Here is a 22,429-nt window from a genome sequence, read left to right as displayed (position 1 = left end):
GAGTGGGACCTAAGTGGAAAACTGCATGTGGAGCCAGAACATATTTTTAAACAAGAACTTTACATCTATATTCATGACAGAGAAGAACAGTGTCTGGATAAAAATCAGGGAAGTTGACTGTAATGCTTCTGAACAAATTACAGTTGAGATGAAGAAGATGGTAACAGTTTTAGCCGGCTTAAAATTGGATAAGTCACAAGGTACAAGGCTTTCTCAAGGGAGGCAAGGGAAGAGATTGCAAGGGCCCTGATATTCATTTTCAAATCCTCTCTGGACACAGAGAGGTGCCAGTGGACTGCAGCACAGCTAATGTGGTACCAGTAGTAAAGGAGAGCAATAGGAATAAACCAGGGACCAATAGGTCAGTGAGTAGGGAACTGAATAGAAAAATGAGTAAAGGACAGTATTAATCTCCACTTGGCAAGAAAAGAGTTAATTTTCCTGTCTGTCCATCTTTCTTCCCACCTATCCACTCCACCCTCCGCTCCAACCTACCACCAACACCCTCTCACCTTCATCTACCTATCACCTTCCAAGCTACCTTCCCCCAGCCCCACCCCCTTCCCATTTATCTCTCACCCCCCTTGTGCCCCCTCCTCATACTTGCCTGATGAAGGGCTTAAGCCTGAAATGTTGACTCTCCAGCTCCTCAATGCCACCTGACCTGCTGTGCTTTTCCAGCGCCACTCTTTTTGACTCTTACTCAAGGATAGTCAGCATGGCTTTGACAGGAAGAGATCATATGTCACAGGTTTGATTGAGTTTTTCGAGAAGATGCCTTAATGTGCGAATGAGGGTAGCACAATGGATATAGTGTACATATACTTTGGTAAAGCTTTTAGCAAGGTCTCATATGAGAGACTAGTCAAGAAGATAAGAACCAATGGGATCCAGAGCAATTTGGCAAATTCGGATCCAAAATTGGTTAGTCGCAGGAGGCAGAGAATGATGGCCAAAGGATGATTTTGCAGCATTTTATGACTAGCATCGTCTATCCAGAGGATTTGAAAATGAATAGTGCTGGGTCCCTTGTTGTATGTTGTGTACATAATGACCTACACATGAAATAAAGTTTCTTTATCAGTATTTTGGCAGGTGACACAAAAAATTGATAAATAGTGACGAGGAAAGGTTTAGACTACAGGACAATATTGATTGGCTGATCAGCTGAGCAGAACAATGATAAATGGGATTTAATCCTAAAAAGTGTGAGGTGGTGCATTTTGGGAGGACTAACAAGGCAAGGGGGTGCATGGTCAATGGTAGGAACGACAGAGAATTAGAGAGACTTTGGTGTGCATATCCACAAATCTTTGAAGCCAACATGACAGATGCATAAGTTGGTTAAGAAGACAGATGAGGTATTTACCTTTATTAGTCAAAGCATTGAATACAAGAGCAGGAAGGTTATGATGGAATTATATACAATGTAATTTCGACCACAGTCGGAGGACTATGTGCGGTTCTGCTTGCCACACAATAGGAAGGATGTGATTGCACTAGAGAGGATGTACAGAAGATTCACGAGGATATTGCCTGGGCTGGAGCAGTTCAGCTATGAGATAGGCTGGGGATTTCTTTTGAGCAAAGAAGGCTGTGGGGGAAGGCGAGGAGGAGGCTGATTGAGGTGTACAAAATTATGAGGAGAATTGATCAGGTCAACAGAAAGAAATTTTTCCCTAAATGAACCTCCCCAGCATTTTCTGTTTTTTTTTCAGATATCCAGTCCCTGCAGGTTTTTGTTTTATTCCACTATTACTGACAGCTGGGATTATAATAATAGCAATGTGACTGACAGTTGACAAGGTAAAACATAACTTCGCAAAACATATGTAAAACTTCCAGTAATAAATTTATGTTCTTAATTAAAATCAAATTGAATCAATGCAAATAAGTAAAACTAAAATAAACCATTTCAAGTTGACAATTCCCACAAGAAAGTTTTTGTCAGTGTGATGCATTGTCTAATGGAATATATTATAAAACAGTCACTTTTCAATTCATACATTTCCTTGGTGCGAAGCAAAATCTGTCAAATTCTAACAAGGAGGTCACTGTGATGCTGCACGGACATCCATTTCACACATGGGCCCAGACTTCCCAGTCTCCTGAGGGTCTGGACATACATGGGATTTCTGCTAAAATCCTGACACAGTGAGACCCTCAGTATTGCCTGAGAACTTTACTCCCTGTAACCTTCCAGGATTGGGATTTAGCGTTGGATATTTTGGAGAATTCATACTTACTTGTCCAGGTAGTTATCCAGGAAATATTAGATAGTAAAATCCCAGTTAAACTCAACTGACCACCCCAATCACTCAGACTAACCCGAGTCCCCCGAAGGTACCCCAACTCTCCCTCTGGCCCCTAACTTTCCACTGATCTTCCACCTCCATCCCAATCCTGACACGTCACTTCCTGCCCCAACACCAACCCCCAACTCCCCTGACATTCCACTAAACTTGATCCCCAACTCTCTCCCTTCCAAGATGGCAGCAGAGTAGGAGGTTGAGGGGGTGCTGAGCCTGGGCCTCTCTGCTCCCATCAGCTTCCTTTGTTTATTTTTCTTCTTTTCACTTTTGCTCTTTTTTATCTTCATTTTCTGGAGAGTGGTGGGTGAAGGAGGAAGTCTCTAGCAGCAACACCGGAATGAGCCAGGAATGCCTCCAGTCCAGCACAGGGTATACTGCCAAGTGAGAAGCAGGTCCCGGACTGACTCTCCAGGCTAGGCCAAGGCTCCAGGTCCATTGCTTAGCCTGAATGTCTGAAGGAGGAGAAAGGTAGTCTTGTCCTGGTGTGGCGCTCTCGTTCCAGCTGTTCCTTCAGGATATTTCATCGTTTCTTAATCTGCTTTCCCCAAACCCAGGAGCTGTCAGTTGAACTATGAAGAACTCTGTTTTAACTTTACTTTTCTTTATTATTATGCAGACTTCTGTCATTGAAGTAAGCGCTGTGGTGGAGAGTTATGAAACTTTTCACTACATTTTTAATGTAAAAATACATGTGGCAATACATTTCCTATCCTCTGATCTCTAACACTGTTACCCCAACTACCTCCCAAAAGCCCAATAACCCACCTGACCCTTCAATACCCTTCCAATGACCCCAGACCCCTCTATCCCTCGCTGAATTTCCCCAGAACGCACCTGAACTAATCCGGCCTGACCTCACTACCTGACCTTCCAATTCCATACACATCTCACCACCTAACCTACCTGCCACCCTATCCTCTTGCCCACTTAACCCACCCTACCCTTTTTTTATGCACTTACACCTCCTATCCTACCCACTTACGTACTCAAACACCGACACACACACACACACTGAAACACTGAGAAATTCTCCAATATTTAAACTTGATTCACCAAAATAAAGCAGCCAGTGCAATAATAAAAAGGCACAGCTTCTGCACAGATTCACAATCAGACACATGTTGAATGAAACACACAATTTGGTTTTCAAACTTGCAGCTGAGAAATTAATACCAAAGTCTAAATTAGAGTGGTGCTGGAAAAGCACAACAGGTCAGGCAGCATCTGAGGAGCAGGAAAATCGACGTTTCGGGCAAAAGCCCTTCATTTGTGATGAAGGGCTTTTGCTTGAAACGTCGATTTTCCTGTTCTTTGGATGCTGCTTGACCTGCTGTGCTTTTCCAGCACCATTCTAATCTAGACTCTGATTTCCAGCATCTGCAGTCCTCACTTTTGCCAAATTAATATCAAATCCTCATCAATCCAACTATGTGCCTACTCACCAGATTAGCTCATGTTATGTATCAAAATCAAGTTTAAGAGCAAATCACTGCAAAGGCAGGAATCTATACTGAAAACAACAAATGCTATTGATCACAGCAGGTCAGGCAGCATCTATGGAGAGAGAGAGCGAGCACGCTAACGTTTTGAGTCAAGATGACTCTTCATCAGAGCCAAAGCTCTAATGGAGAGTCACCAAGACTCAAAACACCTCTTCAAATTCCCTCCTAATATTTTGCAAATGCCCCATCACCTGGAATGTCGAGCAGTCAATCCTACCCCAACTCTCAGTCAGGTTTCAGCTGCAATATCAGTGCAGTCTGTACGTCAGTGAGGATACTCGAATCCAATTGCTACCGCTTGCAGTTAATTGGATAAAAGAAAAAAGCTGCTGCAGTTCCCTCAATCCAGTTGAATTAAAAAACAACAAGGAGCAAAGAACAACACAGCACAGGATCAGGCCCTTCGGCCCTCCAACCCTGTGCTGACACACTTTGCTCTTCCATATAAAAATGATCTTTACTTACCGGACCCATATCCTTCTATTCCCTTCCTAGTCATGTATTCAAATTTGTGGAATTCGAATGAACATCTGCGTAACAAATCTGTAAAACTATATATGGCTGTCTGACCCTAAGTACCTGATCTGCATATACTGTCTCCAAAACATAATAAATGTCTAAGCTAGTTTATGTTGTGAAACTGTAGTAATTTCCAGACGTTTTTCCATTAGATCTTACTTGGTAAACGTACAGCAGCTTTCTTCTTGATCTTTGCCCTTTGTGTGCCTTTGTGTATAAATTATCTTTTAACTCCTGGCAGAATTGTGAAACTCAAACAGAATTGTTCGCTGATTTTTTACTGTTTTGTGAACAAATGCTTCCAAATGCTGATGTTGTGTGGCTTAGAGGAGAACTTGCAGGTGCTGGTGTTCACTTTTATGTGTTGTCCTTTACCTTCTCGCCCGTAGAAGTTGAAGGTTTGGAAGGTGCTTTTAGCTGAACCTTGGAAACTTGCCACAGTGCATCTTGTAAATATTGCACAATGTGCATCTTCAGTGGAGGGAATAAGTGTTTAAAGTGGTATTAGTCAAGCAGAATACCAGCTATGGGACTTCATTATATTCTGTCTGGCAAATTCGGTAAAATAATTAAATAGTGAACACAGTATTTGTATATGATGTGATAGCTCATGATCTGCAACTGTCACACTATGATATTTGGATTAGTCCCAATAATATAAATATGAGATATAGGTAACTTAGTGCTGAAACGTTCAATGAACTTTGACGACAGCTCCTTGTATTTGAATGTGTGCACCATAATCATAGGCACTTGCATGTCTGGGCCGAAGCAAAGCACTACAGCATGCGTCATTCAGCATGTAATGCTGCAAGAGGACAGAGCTCAGTAAGATGGCGATCGGGAGCTTTATACCATTAAGTCAAAAGTCATAGTACAGCGACGACATCATGAGCGTGTCCCTTAAAGTTCGATCTCAAATCTGCTGTGTGCCATTACACAACAGTAAAAAGATCCTCCACCTATTAAAAATATTAAGGCTGACTAGAAAATAATCAAGTTTGGTTTTGCATGCTCTGGAGAAATCAAGTTTTATAAACGATTGAAGGACATCAAACCACCTAAGAACTGCTTTCAGCAGCAAAGTCAGTTTTCTATAGCAAGATCACTCTTGGTGGGTTCTTTCAAGACAACAGCTCATTTCCACACACCTGACCAGACTTTATCCCCATCCTTATTTCCAAATGTTGGGTCATGGACTTACAATAAACTGGTCCGTGCTTATGGGTGAAATACTGCAGATTTGGCCTTCTAAACGTTCAGTACAATTTCGGTGAGGTCTCAATCTGTGCAAGGAGGCTGTTTCTCACAACAGCCAAACCAAAATTTATCATTAAGAAGAGAATTTGAAAGCTGGTATCGGGCAGTGGGTACGTTTGTGGTACAAGCAAAAGCATTCCTGCTGAAAGATGATTCAAACCATTTTCTGGATTAGCCTCTGGCAGCGCCTTCAAGAGAACATTCCAGCTATTTTTCTGCAGTAGTACCTGGCGTATTTCAGGTGGCCAATGTGTGTGCTTATTGTAGATTCGTATGTCAATGAGTTGTCCAAGTGAAGCCTTAGGTGCTACATTCCTGCTGCTGTCCCACTGTCAGCCAATTATTATCCACAATGGAAAAGGCTGATCTGCATCTGAAAAGCACCTTCAACGCCTTCCATAATGAAGTATCACGCCCCTGTGCTGTTGATTCACTAGGCTGTACTTCTGTAAGATAAAATCAGCCACAGATGTACTGGGTGAATTTTAAGAATACTAAACAAATAAGCAGTGTGGACAATACAAAGGTTTCTTTTTTAACCTTCAACATTTATGTTTTCTCATTCATTAACAGAACAGAATGTCTCTGAAGTGATGTTACATTGGACTGTGTCCCAGAAGCATTGCACAATAGAAACTGGTGAAATACTGTAAATATAAACTGTGTTTGCTAATCTTATTGCCAGTTCTGAGGTTTGTTCATTCTTTATTAAGAAATTGTTCAAACTAACTTTTTCTGCAGTTTAAAATGAGACGCCACCTTTCTAACAAAAGTCAAGTAGGCTACGTGAAGGTCTATCACATATTCATTAAGATATAACATTTAAGTTAACAAATGATCCATTGTTTTATATACAGAAAAGTTGTACAAACAATGTTATCAATAATGCTAACTATCACAAACATTTCCCTAATGTCCCCAGGAATACTAAATAAATTTAGAGCATACTATCAGGATATCATTTGAAAATATAAACATTTTGTTCTACAGATTTTGATAATTAACCAAGTCAGTTTGACAAACAAAATCCTACTCTAAATACACAATGTTTAAAGACAGCTGTCATACTCAACTGAGGCTACTAAATTCAAACTTCTTAACTATTTACTTAAAGCTGACAAATAAACTGAATAAAATTAAAACAGATACAATAGTATAAATAAAACAAAGAAATGCGGAGGGTGGAAATCTGAAACAAAAACAGAAATGTATCTGATTCAATCCTCTCCCTCTCAAACTATAGAGTGAATTCTATCACATTATGGTCATTGGTCCCTTGAGGTTCCTTCACCTTCAGCACCCTAATCATGTCTGCCTCATTACACATTACTAAATCCAGAATTACTGTTCCCTATTGGGGTCTATCACAAGCTGCTCAAAAACCCATCTCATAGACAGTTCATGAATTTCTTTCCTTGAGATCTGCTCCAAACCTGATTTTTCCCAGTTCGCCGGCATATTAAAGATGTTGTGATTATAATATTTGTGCCTTTCTTGCATGGTTTTTCTACCTCCTGTTTATTTTCTTCCCCACATCCTGACTATTGCTATAAGAATGTGCACAATTCCCGGTGTGGCCTTTTCTCCTTTTAGCATGAACATTTCGTGTCCAGTTCTGATGAACCATCACTGGACTTGAAACATAAATCTGCTACCTTCCCACAGATGCTGCCAGCCCTGCTGAGTGTCGCCAGCAGTTTATGCTTTTGTTTCATAATTGCTTAAATCCAGACACTTTGGCACCTTTAAGACCGTTTAAACCAGTAAGACCAGTTAAGCAGCTGGCTATTAACCAATTTACTAGCAGAAATGCAAATTCTTTGAAAATGTCGCAAAGACAGAATCCTAAAATGTTAATTCAAATGCCCAAATTAACAGTGTTAAAATCTTACAGTAGAGAGTGTTCATTGGTTTCACATTTGTACTGGGAGGTGGGGGGGAGAGAGGAAGTGGAGTTACAAGATCCAAGACTGGAAAAGGAGAAGGATGTCTTTACGAATTCATGCATATTTACTGTGCAGGGGCCATGCATTTGAATTTTACAACATAGTCATAGAGACCCTTCGGTCCAATGCGTCCAGGCCAACCATGAGCAATTCAGTCAAGAACTTAAAGTGCCTTGACATCCACGCTGACAGAAATTAAAGGAATTCTGCTTTCCATATTGGGATACTGATCATGATGGGTCTGAGCAATCTGCTGAAGAGGAATAGAATATGTTAAACAATAAATATTAAAACAGTGAAACATGAAAATAAATAAAGGGTACTTTTCCTGCACATCAATTGCATTTGAACAAGTTATTCATTTAGGCCTTCCATGAATTAAACAGAATACTAAAGTATTAAGCAAATTGCTCATGAAAGCAGCAACTAACTTTGGCTTACTCTGCTTGTGACAAAAAACAAAGTTGATAAGTCAAGTGATAAGTAATGAGAAGGAAAATCTAAAAATGCTGGATATCTCAATCAAGAGGTCTAAAATGCCAAAAATAACAAAAAAAAACATCAATTGATAACAATCAAGCAGCCTCATCTTTCAGTTTGAACTTTTATCAGAAATGGAAACTGGAAAACACAGTGTCTTCGTGTTTGGGGCTCAAAATGTGGGAGAAGCAACAATGGGAGAAATGTGTTTGGAATGTTCATCTTAGAATGGCTACAGAACATAAAGATGTCATCCAACGCATCATGATCCTGCCATTCTCTAGAAGAGAAATTAAGTTAGTCCCAACTCCCTTCTCTTCACTGTAATCATCTTTTCGCTTCAGGTGATTATTTGGGGTTGAATGGTCAAATATGGTTAGCTCAAAATAAAAGCAAAGTACTACACATGGTGGACATTTGAAATAAAACCGGTAAGTGCTGGAAATATTTCTTGAACAGGAGTCATACTGGACTCGAAACTTTAACTCTGTTTCTTCCTCCAAAAAATGTTGCGGGACTTGCCAATTTTCTCCAAACTTTTCTGTGATTCAAAATTCCAGCATTGGCAATAATTTGCTTTTGTTTGAGACAGTTTGATTCTTGATGAGTGGGGAAATGGAATGTTATGGGGAAATGGCAGGAAAATGGATGTGAGGAGTGCTGAATTAGCCATGATGCTGGCAGCATAGGCTCGAGGGGCCAAACAGCCTACTCTGTTCCCATTTTTAGGATTGTATGTAGATTAGTTTAACAAGTGAAAACTGCTCAATGGTACAAAAGGATTGTCAATAAGATGTGCCACACATCTCCAGCACTCCTGCTTCCAAACATATGGTCAATGTTTGTACTGCACACTTTGGAAAGCTGAGAATCAGAGACTTGGTTGGAAGCTATGTGCTGGCATCTGCACCAATCAACCAAACCGCCCCGTGGCTCAACATTTCAACTCCCCCTCCCACTCTGCCGAGGACATGGAGGCCCTGGGCCTCCTTCACCGCCGCTCCCTCACCACCAGACGCCTGGAGGAAGCCACCCCCACCCTCCTCTAGCTTATCTCTCCACGCTTCAGGCTCTCTGCCTTTATTCCTGATAAAGGCAGAAACGTTGATTTCGAAGCTCCTCAGATGCTGCCTGAATTGCTGTGCTCTTCCAGCACCACTGATCCAGAATCTGGTTTCCAGCATCTGCAGTCATTGTTTTTACCACCTTGGCCTCTGGCGATCAGACGCAGTTCTTGTATCTGTCACCAGAGGGCAGCGCTGAATGCTCCACGCAGCCTATGCCCCGCAGCGTGCCGCGGGCTTAGGTGTCCGGGCTCCCAGCCGTCCCGTCAGACGTCAACCTCCGGGTAGTTCCCAACACCCCGCACCAAAGGTTCCGGCCGGCGGCGACATGGCGTTGACAGAGTCGGGGGCGAACGCGCTGCAAAACGCCATGAAGTTGGCGAGAGCCGCGATCCAGTTGGACACGGAGAGCAGGCAGAAGGTAAGAGGGTGGGGGAGGAAGTCAGGTGGAGGCCGTGTCCGGGGCTGGGGTGGCGAGGCCTAGACAGAGCGGGAGCCGGAGTGAATCCCCGGGCTCGAGTTGATGTGAGGGCCGGGGGCGGGGGCCTGGGGCCGGGGGCGGGGGCGAGCTCGGCAGCTGCAGCGTCAACCCCGTCCCCGGGAAGAAGGTCAAAGGTTTGATGTCTCTCCATCCTTTTAATCTTTAATATTAGAAAGCCGAGACTTTAGAACACAATCCATATTTAAATTGTCAGCCCTAACTGCACCAAAGTTGACATCTTTCAATAATTTTATGTGGCGATGACCAGTGTTCGACTTATTTTTTTTAAAAAAAGCTATGGGTTAATGTTGGTCATGTTGGCCTCACTCCCTGTGACAGGTCTTCTCCCACCCAGGGGAATGTGGATGCTCAATGGAAGACAAACCCAGGGAAGTCTGTTGGCTGAGTTCAGTTCATCTTGTTCAGCTGACAGGCTGCAGAGCTTTAGGATCTCAGCTCGAATCATCAGGTATCACGGTTCTGCAGAAGGAGGCCATTCGGCCCATTGTGCCTGCACTGGCTCCATGAGGTCTTGTGCCAACCTCCTGTCCTTTCCACATATCCCTGCACGCTGTTATTATCCAAAAGAAAATCCAATGACCCCCCCTCCCCTTAAATGCGTCAATCAAACTGGTCTCCATCACATTTCCGTACCCTCAGAACTTGCTGCGTGGGAACATTCTCTCTCACATTACTCTCACTTTGTTTGCACGTCACTTGACTGGTAGATCTTGAGCAATGACTATTTTGACTATTTAATCCCAGCCTACGTATGTTTTCACAGATGCTCCTTCTTGAAGCTACAATAACCCTGTAAACTCTCCAGAATGCTTGGGACCGTGACATTTATGGATTTTGCAACCTACTAGATAATCAATTAGGGTAGAATTCTGCAGCTCGAGAATGTGAATCCGAAAACAGTGTAGATATAAACATTTACCTGACACACTGCACTTTGATGAAACATATAGTAGTTAAAAAAGTTCAAAATATTGTAATTTATATCTTCAAGATAATTTACTAAAAAAATGCCAGGAGTTGCTAGGATCTGCTGAAACAAATTCTGGACAAGTGAATTTTCTGAACAGTATATTTCCAGAGTGGAGGGGTTACATCTGCAGTATTTTTCTTTTATCATCTTTAGTTGTAGAATGAGACACCATGGGTAACTGGATTGAAATATGAAATGTACTTAAGATCCAGTGGTACACTTTTAGTGCTCTTACTTTTATATTTCCATTATAGTTTCCTGTGTCCTTACTTATAATGGAAATTGCCTATGTCAACTTATCACTCCGTAAAGAACAAAAAAATTCTTGAAATGTTCAATAACTTCGCTGCCCATTCCATGAACATTAATGTTAACATCACTAAAGTAAACGTTTCCAAATCTCTGTTCCTGAAAGATTAAATACCTGTTCTCTCCACAGAAACTCTGTCTTGTGATGTAGAATTTTTAGGGTTTTTTATTTCAGATTTGCACCATGTGAGGTCTAGTATCTTGTGTTCTATGAGACATTAAATCTTTCCCTCATTGGTGGTAGGTATACTTCTACTGAGGGAGATTGTATGTAGAGGTCTTTAGGGTGGAGTGGGGTGGAAGTCCAGTTATATTTGCAGTTTGACAAGCTAACATGGCTGCTTTCATTGCAAGTATGGGCCAAGAATGGTGTAATGGTCGGATATTCAGTGCAGATACAAGAATTTTAATATGAATTCAATATGCATGTTTTTAAATGCCAAAATACAAAGGTTTTGAGTTTTGCCAAAATTGAAAAGCAATAATTGACTTTTTTTGAGAAAAGTACAATAATCTGAGTTAGTCCATAGTCAAATAATGCAGAAAACGTGAGGTAAAAGAACTACTTTCACAACAGGAGGTAATTTGAAGCAGATTTAGAATCTTTTGACACGATTGGTCAGAAATAGAGAACTTCTCCTTTAGCATTCCAGGTATTACAGAGCTCACTTGCAGCTGTCTCCAGGAATGCAAACAGCATTGTGAAAATTTTAGAAAACTTGAACTTTAACTTTCAACTAAAAGTAAACCAAATGTTTAAGTAGGAAGATCAGTGACAAATGTAAAGAATTGAAGTAGAATATCTGTTTGTACTCAGAACAGAAGGTTACTGATCATCGTCATTACACTTATTATTCAGAATAGGTTCAGAGTGAGATCAGGAAGGAGAGATCCCAGCTCAAGTGAGAATGTAGTTCGGTGAATTCAGTGGCAATGCAGGAATTCGGTGTGGAGGTGCTGTTTGGTTGCTTTTTTTGGTTCATAGATTGTAAGGTTTTTTAACAGGATAAGTTGAATACCAGGGTCTGGGGCCCAGCACAGAAGAATGGCATCACAGATAAACCATAATTTCATTGTTTGGTAATAGATATCAACCTGACTATCAGAATAAAAATAAATTGGAGAAATATTTACAGACCATTAGGAAATGTTCAAAAATCATTAAAGTCATTAAAATAGATGATTTGATTTATTGTAGTTACGTTCACCTAAGTACAGTGAAAACTTTTGTTTTTCAAGCAGTACAGGCAGATTATAGCAAACAAGGACATATGGATCATAAGGTGCTTAGGCTGACTGAGGCATATTAGGTTACAGCTGCACAGGAGGTGCACAGAGCAAGGTCAATCTTATTTAAAGTTAGAGAGGTCCATTCAGCAGTCTGATAACTGCAGGGAAGAAGCTGTTCTTGAAAGTGTTGATGTGTGTTAAAGCTTCTGTATCTTCTGCTTGACAGAAGAGGTTGAAAGAGAGCATGACCTCGTTGAGAGGGGTCTTTGATGACGTTGGCAGTCTTTCTGCAGCCAACAGAAATAGAGCCCATGGATGGGAGGTTGGCTTCTGTGTTAGTCTGTGCTGTGCAGACAACTTTCTGCAGTTTCTTACGGTCCTGGGCAGAGCAGTTGCCATTACCAGGCTGTTATGCAACCAGTTAGAATGCTTTCTATGTTACATGTATAAAAGTTGGTGAGGCTCCTTATGGAGATGCTGAATTTCCTAAGCCGCCTGAGGAAGAAGAGGAATTGTTGAGCGGCCCTGACTGTTGCATCCCTGGGAGCGTTCCAAGACAGATTGTTGGTTATTCTCACTCCTAGGAACTTGACGCTCTTGACCCTCTCCACTCAGCTCTGTTCATGTAGATAGGGGCATGTGGAGGTGTTGAGCCAGGCAATCTGTTGTACCTGCATGATGTGGGAGCTGGGGGGCCCTATTAGTGATCACATCCGTAGTATTGATTGCTTGTGGAGGGTTGTTTTTCAGGCTGGAGGCCTGTGACCAGTGGAGTGCCACAAGGATCGGTGCTGGGACCTCTACTTTTTGTCATTTATATAAAGGATTTGGATGCGAGCATTAGAGGTACAGTTAGTAAGTTTGCAGATGACACCAAAATTGGAGGTGTAGTGGACAGCGAAGAGGGTTACCTCAGATTACAACAGGATCTTGACCAGATGGGCCAATGAGACGTGGCAGATGGAGTTTAATTCAGATAAATGTGAGGTGCTGCATTTTGGAAAGCAAATCTTAGCAGGACGTATACACTTAATGGTAAGGTCCTAGGGAGTGTGGCTAAACAAAGAGACCTTGGAGTATAGGTTCATAGCTCCTTGAAAGTGGAGTCACAGGTAGATAGGATAGTGCAGGAGGCATTTGGAATGCTTTCCTTTATTAGTCAGAGTATTGAGTACAGAAGTTGGGAGGTCATGTTGTGGCTTTACAGGACATTGGCTAGGTCACTGTTGGAATATTGCGTTCAATTCTGGTCTCCTTCCTATTGGAAAGATGTTGTGAAACTTGAAAGGGTTCAGAAAAGATTTACAAGGATGTTACCAGGGTTAGAGGATTTAAGCTAAAGGGAGAGGCTGAACAGGCTGGGGCTGTTTTCCCTGTACCTTCGGAGACTGAGGGGTGACCTTATAGAGGTTTACAAAATTATGAGGGTCATGGATGGGGTAAATAGGCAAAGTCTTTTCCTTAGGGTCGGGGAGTCCAAAACTAGAGGGCAAAGGTTTAGGGTGAGAGGGGAAAGTTTACGAGGCAACTTTTTCATGCAGAGGGTGGTACATGTATGAAATGAGCTGCCAGAGGAAATGGTGGAGGCTGGTACAATTGCAATATTTAAGAGGTATATTGAATAGGAAGGGTTTGGAGGGATATGGACCGGGTGCTGGCTGGTGGGACTGGATTCGGTTGGGATAACCGGTCAGCATGGACGGGTTGGACCGAAGGGCCTGTTTCCATGCTGTACACCTCAATGACTCTATGACGACTGGTATCTGAGCTTTGATGCCTGTGACACATCAGGGAGGGGGGAAGTTACCTGGATGCTGAGTGAAAAGAGGCAGTCACACCCCTTAGATTAATGAGCTCGAATTCAATCAATGGTCAGGAACAGGAGGATGTGACCACAAGCGAAGCAGATGGAGGATCTGGGAGGTAGTGCTGAAGGAGCTTCAGCCCTTGTGTTTGTCTAACAGATTTGAGATTCTTGCTCCCTGTGTGGATGAGAGTGAGGGCTGTAGGGAGGATCAACAAAATGACCATAGCACTATGTTACAAGGAGCCATTTAAGAGGAGGGAGAAAAGAGAAAAGTGGTTGTAATCAGGGATAGTATAATCAGGGGAATAGAAAATTTTCTGTGGCTAGGATTGAGAATCCCGAAGGCTGTGTTACCTGCCTAATGCCTGACTTCAGGATACCTCATCTGAGACGCAGAGGAACTTGGAGTGGGAGGGGAAAGATCCAGTTGTCGTAGTCCACATAGATACCAATGATACAGGTAGAAAGAGGAAAGAGATCCTGCTGAGGGATTATGAGCAACTAAAGGCTAAAGTAAAAAAACAGAACCCAAAAGGTAATCATCTCTGGATTACCACCTGAGCCACAAGAAAACTGGAACAAAATTAATAGATTAAAGATTAATGTGGGTGAATTCATGGGAATTGGCATCAATACTGGGGAAGGAGGGAGCTGTTCCAATGAGACAGGCTCCACCTGAATCACGCTGGGACCAGAGTCCTGACAAATTGCATAACTTGGGCTTTGGATAAGGCTTTAAAGTAAATAATGAGGGGGTGGGTTTAGTTGCATGGAAACTTATGGAAAAGGTTGAAGGGGAGGGAGGGCTCAGTAGCAGTTGAAGTTTCCAGAATAAGTGATAGGACAGAATGTATGGAAAGGATCAGGAACCACAAAATGAGAGAATTCACCCTGCAGTTTAAGAGGGAAAAGCTGGAATCAGATGTAATGGTATTACCATTGAGTAAAAGTAACTAAGAAGACAGGAGGGAAGAGCTGGCCAGAATTGATTGGAAGGGGAACCTAGCAGAGGAGACAGTGGAGCAGCAATGACAGGAGTGTTTGGGGGTAATTCAGGAGGCACAGCAGAAATTCATCCCAGGGAAGAAAAAACATGCTAAGGAGTAGAAGAGGCACCCATGGCTGACAAAGGAAGTCAGCGACAGCATAAACATGAAAGATCAGACATACAATGTAGTGAAGGTTAGAGGGAAGCCTGAGAAGACTTTAAATACCAGCAGAGGCCAACTAAAAAAGTAGTAAGCGAGGAAAAGATGAAATATGAGAGTAAGCTTGCAGATAATACAAAAGTCAATTGCAAAAAAAAATTTTGATATCTGAAAAGTAAGAGTGAGGCAAGGGTGGATATAGCATCGCTGGAAAATGAAGTTGAAGAAGTAGTAACCATAGAATCTCTAAAGTGCAGATAGAGACCATTGGTCCATTGCATCTGCACCGACTCTCCAAAGAGCAACCCCCACCCTATCGCTGTAATCCCACATTATTATGTCTAATCCACCTCACCTGTACAGGTTAGGCCTTTATCATAAAGGGCTTGTCTTTCTGAGGGGTAGTTGAGAACTCGGAGTCTGTATTCGAGGGAGTTTAGAAGGATGAGGGGCCTAAATAAAATGGACATGGAGAAAATGTTTCCACTAACTGGAGATAGTTGGACCCAAGTGCATAACCTCAGAGTGAAGGGACGACCCTTTAGAACTTAGATGAGGAGGGATTTCCTCAGCCAGGTGGTGGTGAATCTGTGGAACTCATCACCACAAAAGGCTGTGGAGGCTGAGTCAAATTGTGTATTAGAAACAGAGATACATAGTTTCTTGATTGGTAAGGGGATTAAGGGTGACAGGAGAAGGCAGGAGCATGGGATTGAGAAACATATCAGTCATACTCAAATATTGGAGAAGACCTGGTGGGTTGAATGGCTTAGATCTATTATTTCTTATGGTTATACACGTCAAAATAAATTATCATTTTGAACTAATGTATCTGAGAATCTGCTAAATTATTCTACACTCAACCGTGGTCTTAGTGGTCTATTCAGTTTGTGAGTTTCAGTTAGATCCTGTTGATTTGCCTCATGTAAATCAACATTGCAAGTTAATTTGGAAAAGCTTCTCTTTCAGTGCCTTCACCAGCTATGTGAACTGCATTGAAACAAAATTATATTCTAAAATCAGTATGCCATGGTTCATTTTCTTTTGTCATTAACAGGAAGCTTATTGCGAATACCTGAAGAGCATAAACTTTATTTCACAAGCGTTATTAGAAGATGCCCAATCAAAAGGTAACGGTGCTTGTCAGATTTGCAAATTGCACATTTTCTTTATGATTTTCTTTGAAAGATATACCTCCCAGTTAAAGGCTACATCGGTATTGTTCTTTGTGAATACAAAACACCCAAATAAAGCAAATGCTGAGGTATTTAAAATTAATCATTTGTTGCAGGTGAGATGGAGCTGGTAACACCTGAAGTGCAAAAGATGCTGAAATTGGCTGATCAGTGCTTGGAAAGAGTTAAGACCACTGCTGCTAAACTCGGTGTGTATTATATTTTACACTTCATGCATATTTCTGTTAAAGGAGCTAAACAACTTCATTGCCACAATGTCATAAAACAGCAAATTGAATCAACATAGTGACGTTAACATCAAAAAATATCCCGAAGTTCTTCTGAGGCACTAAAGACATAAATGGCAAGAAAAAGATCAGGAAGTGATCAAAAGCATGAGAACAGGGAATTTCAAGGAGGATCTTACTGGAGTTTGGAGCACAAAAGTGAGTTATATTTTCAGGAAGGATTTGCAGGATGTGGGAATCTAAGTGCCAGTCACTGATGGTAGCCAATGATAGAGTGAAAAGTAAACCACAAATAAAACAGAGCGTTTGTAGGAAAGGTTTGTAAGGAAGGAGCAAGTCATGGAGATGACCTGTGGTTGGACCATTAAAGCTGGAAGAAAATTTAAAATTTGGAGTAATTGAGGACGAGGGGTCAGTATTAATCATTGACAGTACAGGTGAGTGGGTCTGACTGTGGGATGAAATAATGTGGCAGTTGATTGATCAGTTTGGAAGGTGTATGGGAATATTGGAATTCTTGAGTCTGGAAGTGACAAAGGCACAGGTGAGAGTCTCAGTGTCAGGGATTAGTCTTGTTATAGTGAGGGAAGTAGGTCATCCTTGTGACTAAGCAGCATTAAAGAAGTCCCCCTCCTTTACTGTTGCTAATTTAATATAGAATTGTGAAAGTTACAAAAAAGTTATTGTGCCAAGAAACAAACTTTGCATTGTATTCTGTTAATCCTGTTTGAGTTAGGATTACTAAAAAGACAATAGGCACTAATCTGTGTTTCCTTCACTTACAAGCCTTTCAGACCATTAACAACCACCATTAAAAATTGCAAATATTTACTTAATAGTGTTTTAAAAAAGTGTTCAGTTTTAAAAATCAAACAATAAAACACTGTTTTTAAGACTGTGTTCCAAAATCTTTTTAAACATTTATTTCAATAAAGAATGAGGTAATGTTGCAGTTTGAGTGCAGAGGGAAAATTTGAAAAGGAAGATATTTAAAAGACATTTGGACAGGTGCATGGATAGGAAAGGTTTAGAGGGATAGGGGCCAAATGCAGGCAAATGGGACTAATTCAGTTTAGGAAACCTGGTTGGCGTGGACAAGTTGAGCTGAATGGTCTGTTTCCATGCTTATGACTATGATTTTCTGGGCATTTCTCCTCATACTTTCAAGTCATGTTCACAGCAAAAGATTCCATTAGCAGAGCAAGTTTCCTGTGAGCCAAAGTCCGTTGTCTTTGCATGGGCGGCACGGTGGCTCAGTGGTGAGCACTGCTGCCTCACAAAACCAGGGTCCCAGGTTCAATACCAGCCTCAGGCAACTGTCTGTGTGCAGTTTGCACATTCTCCCTGTGTCTGCTCTGGTTTCCTCCCACAGTCCAAAGATGTGCAGGGCAGGTGACTTGTTAAAATTGCCCATAGTGTTAGGTGCATTAGTCAGAGGGAAATGGGTCTGGATGGGTTACTCTTCGGAGGGTTGGTGTGAACTTGTTGGGCCGAAGGGCCTGTTTCCGCACTTAGGGAATCTAATCTAATCGTATTCCTGAAATGGACTAACGTGCTATCTGATCACTAATTGACTTTAAAATACTGTATATTGCACCAGGAAGTGACAGATACCCACAACATGAACTTTCTGTCAAAAGCCGGTAAGTACTACAGAACCGTCCAAAATGTTCACCTGAAGGGTTTATGCCCAAAATGCTGATTCTCCTGTTCCTCAAATGCTGCCTGATCTGCTGTGTTTTTCCAGCACCACATTTTTCGACTCTGACCTCCACCATCTGCAATCCTTACTTTCTCCTTTGTTTTAAATACAACAAACAACCAGAGAGTAAAATAATAGATCTGTACACTTTATACATTATTTTACAACAAAGAAGATGCTGGAAACCTGAAAAAAACAGAAGAGTTTGCAGACAGAGAAACAAATCTAACATTTCGAATTGTCACTGGGTTTGAAACGGGTTAACTCTATTTTTCAGTCTTGCAGATGCTGCCAGACTTGCTGAGTTTCTGTTTTTGTTTCAAATATTTTCTGATGTATAAAATCTCTGAGAGATGTTATGTCAATAATGATTCCATGGACTGCTCTTAGTGTCCTCATGTGCTGCAGGTGATTCACAGCAGTCAGCTGAATAACATGGAATGGAGTTTGCTTCATGTCAAGGCATAATCCATCTGTCATGCAGTCCAAGCAAATCAGGTTCAATGCTCGTGCATTTCAATGTTTTTAAATTGTGTGGAATCTGAGTTTCTCTTGGAAGAAAATTCTCTGAATAATTCAATTATTTAGGATATGAAGAAAGCTGCAATTTTTCACAACCAGAAATTTCAAAGCACTTTAAGGTCAAAAAGGTGATTTTAAAGTGTAGTCACTCGAACGAAACGTGGTAGTCACTTTGCACACAGCAAGCTCCCACAAGTGATCATGACTTATATAGCCATGTGATCATGACAATATAAGTATTTGACAGGTAAGTTGGCCAAGATGCCAGAAAACTTCTCCCGTCTCACATCTGCATAGTGCCCTGGGATATTTTATATCCATCTGAGAGGGTAGTTGAGGACTCTGTTTAAGATCTCATCCTAGGCATCTCCAATAATACTGCATTTCTTCAATAATGCACAGGAGTATCATACTTGATTTTTGTGCTCAAGTCCTGAACTTTGTCACTCATTTATCTGCAAGTTTCCATACCCGCCAGCAATTAAATCTTCGAGTCCAATTGAGGTGAACTGGAGTTGGCATGCATAATACCTATTATTCAAAGTTAAAAATCACACAAAACCAGGTTATAGTCCAACAGGTTTAATTGGAAGCATTAGCTTTCGGAGCACTGCTCCTTCATCAGGTGGCTGTGGAGTACACAATAGTAAGGCACAGAATTTATAGCAAAAGTTTACAGTGTGATATAAGTGAAATTATACATTGAAAATACCTTGATTGTTTGTTGAGTCTTTCATCTGTTCAAATAAATACCATGATAGTTTCACTTCTTTCATGTGTAAATCGCAAAATTTTTTTAAAAAGTTGCATTCTCAGGTTAACTGTAACAATTGGTGTTAGCTAGACAATATGTTGAAGGTATTCGCCCCCTGTGTTCTCTGTCTGTGTCATTATGTTTAGACTGATTCTAATCTAAAAAGCAAGTTAACAGAGTCTTACATGAATTAATGCAGTTTATTAGCAAAGTACAATGTAACTCTGCAAGTACAAATTCACCCGACAAACGTATATGTATATGTGTGCATGTGGGTCTGTGTGTGTGTGTGTCTGTCTGTCTGTCTGGGTTGGGGGGTTGTGAGAGTGACTGTATATGTGTGTTTATGTGAGTGTAGAGTGTCTTAAGTCTGTGAGGGTGTGTGTATCTGGGGTGGGAAGTTGAGAGTGTCTGAGAATGTAGAGTGGTCAAAGACTGTTAGAGGATGCATGTATGAGTGTGGGAGTGTGTGTGTGTGTCTGTAAGGGTGTGTGTGAGTGTCTGTGTGTGTGTCTGTGTATACATGTGTATGTGTGTATATAGGAGTGTGTGTGTGTGTATAGGAGTGCATGTGTGTGTGTGTGTATGGTGCAATGGTGGTCACCTGTAGTGTGACATGAACCCAAGGTCCCGGTTCCAGACCTTGGGTTCATGTCACACTACAGGTGACCACCATTGCACTCTACACACACAGACACACACAGGCAATCCTATACACACATGCACACGGACACATGTATACACAGACACTCTCACACACCCTTACAGACATGCACACTCCCACACGCATCCTCTCACAGACTTAGACGACTGTACACTCACGCACATACATATACACTCTCTCTCACAGGCACTCACAACCCCCCACCCCAGACACACACACACTCCTACAGACACACACACTCACACATGCACCCCCTCACAGACTTAAGACACTCTACACTCACATAAACACACATATACACTCTCTCTCACACTCACAACCCCCCAACCCAGACAGACACACACAGACCCATATGCACACACATACATATACGTTTGTCAGGTGAATTTGTACTTGCAGAGTTACATTGTACTTTGCTAATAAACTGCATGAATTCATGTAAGACTCTGTTTTAGATTTTTAGATTAGAATCTGTCTAAACATAATGGCACAGACAGAGAACACAGTGGGCTAACACCTTCAACATACTGTCTAGCTAACACCAATTGTTATAGTTAACCTGAGAATGCAACTTTTTTAAAAACGTTTTGTGATTTACACATGAAAGAAGTGAAACTATCATGGTATTTATTTGAACAGATGAAAGACTCAACAAATAATCAAGGTATTTTTCAATGTATAATTTCAGTAACATCACACTGTAAACTTTTGCTATAAATTCTTACAATTGTGTCCTCCACAACCACCTCCGACGCTCCGAAAGCTAGTGCTTCCAATTAAACCTGTTGGACTATAATCTGGTGTTGTGTGGTTTTTAACTTTGTACACCCCAGTCCGGCTGAGGATCCTGGGATTGTATTCATTGGAGTTTAGAAGATTAAGGGGAGATCTAATAGAAACTTGCAAGATAATACATGGCTTGGAAAGGGTGGACGCTAGGAAATTGTTTCCGTTAGGCGAGGAGACTAGGACTCGTGGACACAGCCTTAGAATTAGACGGGGTAAATTCAGAACAGAAATGTGGAGACATTTCTTCAGCCAGAGAGTGGTGGGCCTGTGGAATTCATTGCTGCAGAGTGCAGTGGAGGCCGGGATGCTAAATGTTTTCAAGGCAGAGATTGATAAGTTCGTGATGTCACAAGGAATTAAGGGCTAAGGGGAGAATGCGGATAAGTGGAATTGAAATGCCCATCAGCCATGATTGAATGGCGGAGTGGACTCGATGGGCCGAATGGCCTTACTTCCACTCCTATGTCTTCTGGTCTTATAGTCCAACACTGGCATCTCCAAATCATATCATTTAAAGGATCAACAGTTTGTTTAGCAGCAAAAGCAAAGTTTGTTTTTCATCCAGGCTCACCTTATAGCTGAGAAAAGCGTGTGTGTGTTCTGTGGGATTGATGAATGGTTGAATTTTTAGGTTGAATGTTATAGACTTCAGTTGTTTCAAAGTTGTATAGAAAAAAATAAAAACTTCTAATTGCTCAAGACAGCATCAAAATTCTGCCTCCAATTTAAATGCCAAAGTATGATTTGTCATTTTTCAATTTTAGCACGTTGACAAAATGAAACCTTTCCTCCGGTCATGTGTACACACATTGTCAGTTATGTTGATACTTCAAAAACTTGTTGATTTTACGTTTTTACATGATTTTTGTCTGTGATAGAATGTAAATTTATGCCATACATAAAATAATTTTATGCATTCTTATTAGCAGTAAGTAGCAGTTTTGTTAAAAGATTTTCTTTAATTTAGTATACAGAGAAAGATGTACCCTACAGTGAATTGTTGAAATTCCTGATTGCCATTTGCTATGTCTCATAGGTAAAATGGAAAATAAGCCTGCAGCAAGCCAAGACATCAAACCTTCATACGTGCCAAGTCATCGTAGAGTTGCCTCTGATGGAGGAGGAAATAGTGCATCACTTTTACCTCCTGAAAGCTTAAAAAAAATGCAGACTGCAGAAACGCTGATAACCAAAAGGTTAGAGTGAGTAAGTAGAGATCCCACATTCTTAACAGGGTTTCCACACCCAGACGGAAGTAGTTCAGAGCCTGAGTCTCTGAGGGATGTTTATGGAAGATGACTCCGTGGACTGCTCTTAAGTACCCATCACTCCAGAGTCTGCAGCTTAAATGCCCGCTGAATATGATTCCTGCTGTCATGTTACTCCATGGCTAATATTCATATTTTGATTGAAAGTGTAGGATATTATTTGAACGCAAGTTAATAGTGCTTTAAAATCACCTTCGCGTATTTTATCATAAAATCAAATGCTTCACCTAATGAATGGCAATGAACTAGCCCTTCATC

The 22,429-nt window shown here is 41.3% G+C and overlaps 1 protein-coding gene across 5 annotated transcripts in view; it reads left to right on the top strand.

Moving 5' to 3' along the window:
* The first annotated feature begins 9,272 nt into the window (after positions 1–9,272).
* Positions 9,273–22,429, top strand: part of vps9d1 (VPS9 domain containing 1) — a 74,415-nt gene continuing 61,258 nt past the window's right edge. For all 5 annotated transcript variants that reach the window (XR_006314088.1, XM_043706681.1, XM_043706682.1 and 2 more), the window contains exons 1-4: positions 9,273–9,504; positions 16,107–16,179; positions 16,341–16,433; positions 21,940–22,099. Coding sequence is in view for 4 of the 5 variants with exons in the window: in XM_043706681.1 (XP_043562616.1) it covers positions 9,283–9,504; positions 16,107–16,179; positions 16,341–16,433; positions 21,940–22,099 (548 nt within the window). In the remaining variant the exon portion in view is untranslated. The remainder of the gene's footprint in view (positions 9,505–16,106; positions 16,180–16,340; positions 16,434–21,939; positions 22,100–22,429) is intronic.

The sequence above is a fragment of the Chiloscyllium plagiosum genome, chromosome 17 (assembly GCF_004010195.1).
Source record: "Chiloscyllium plagiosum isolate BGI_BamShark_2017 chromosome 17, ASM401019v2, whole genome shotgun sequence".
Classification (NCBI taxonomy): Eukaryota; Metazoa; Chordata; class Chondrichthyes; order Orectolobiformes; family Hemiscylliidae; genus Chiloscyllium; species Chiloscyllium plagiosum.
This window is presented reverse-complemented; position numbering and strand designations above follow the sequence as displayed.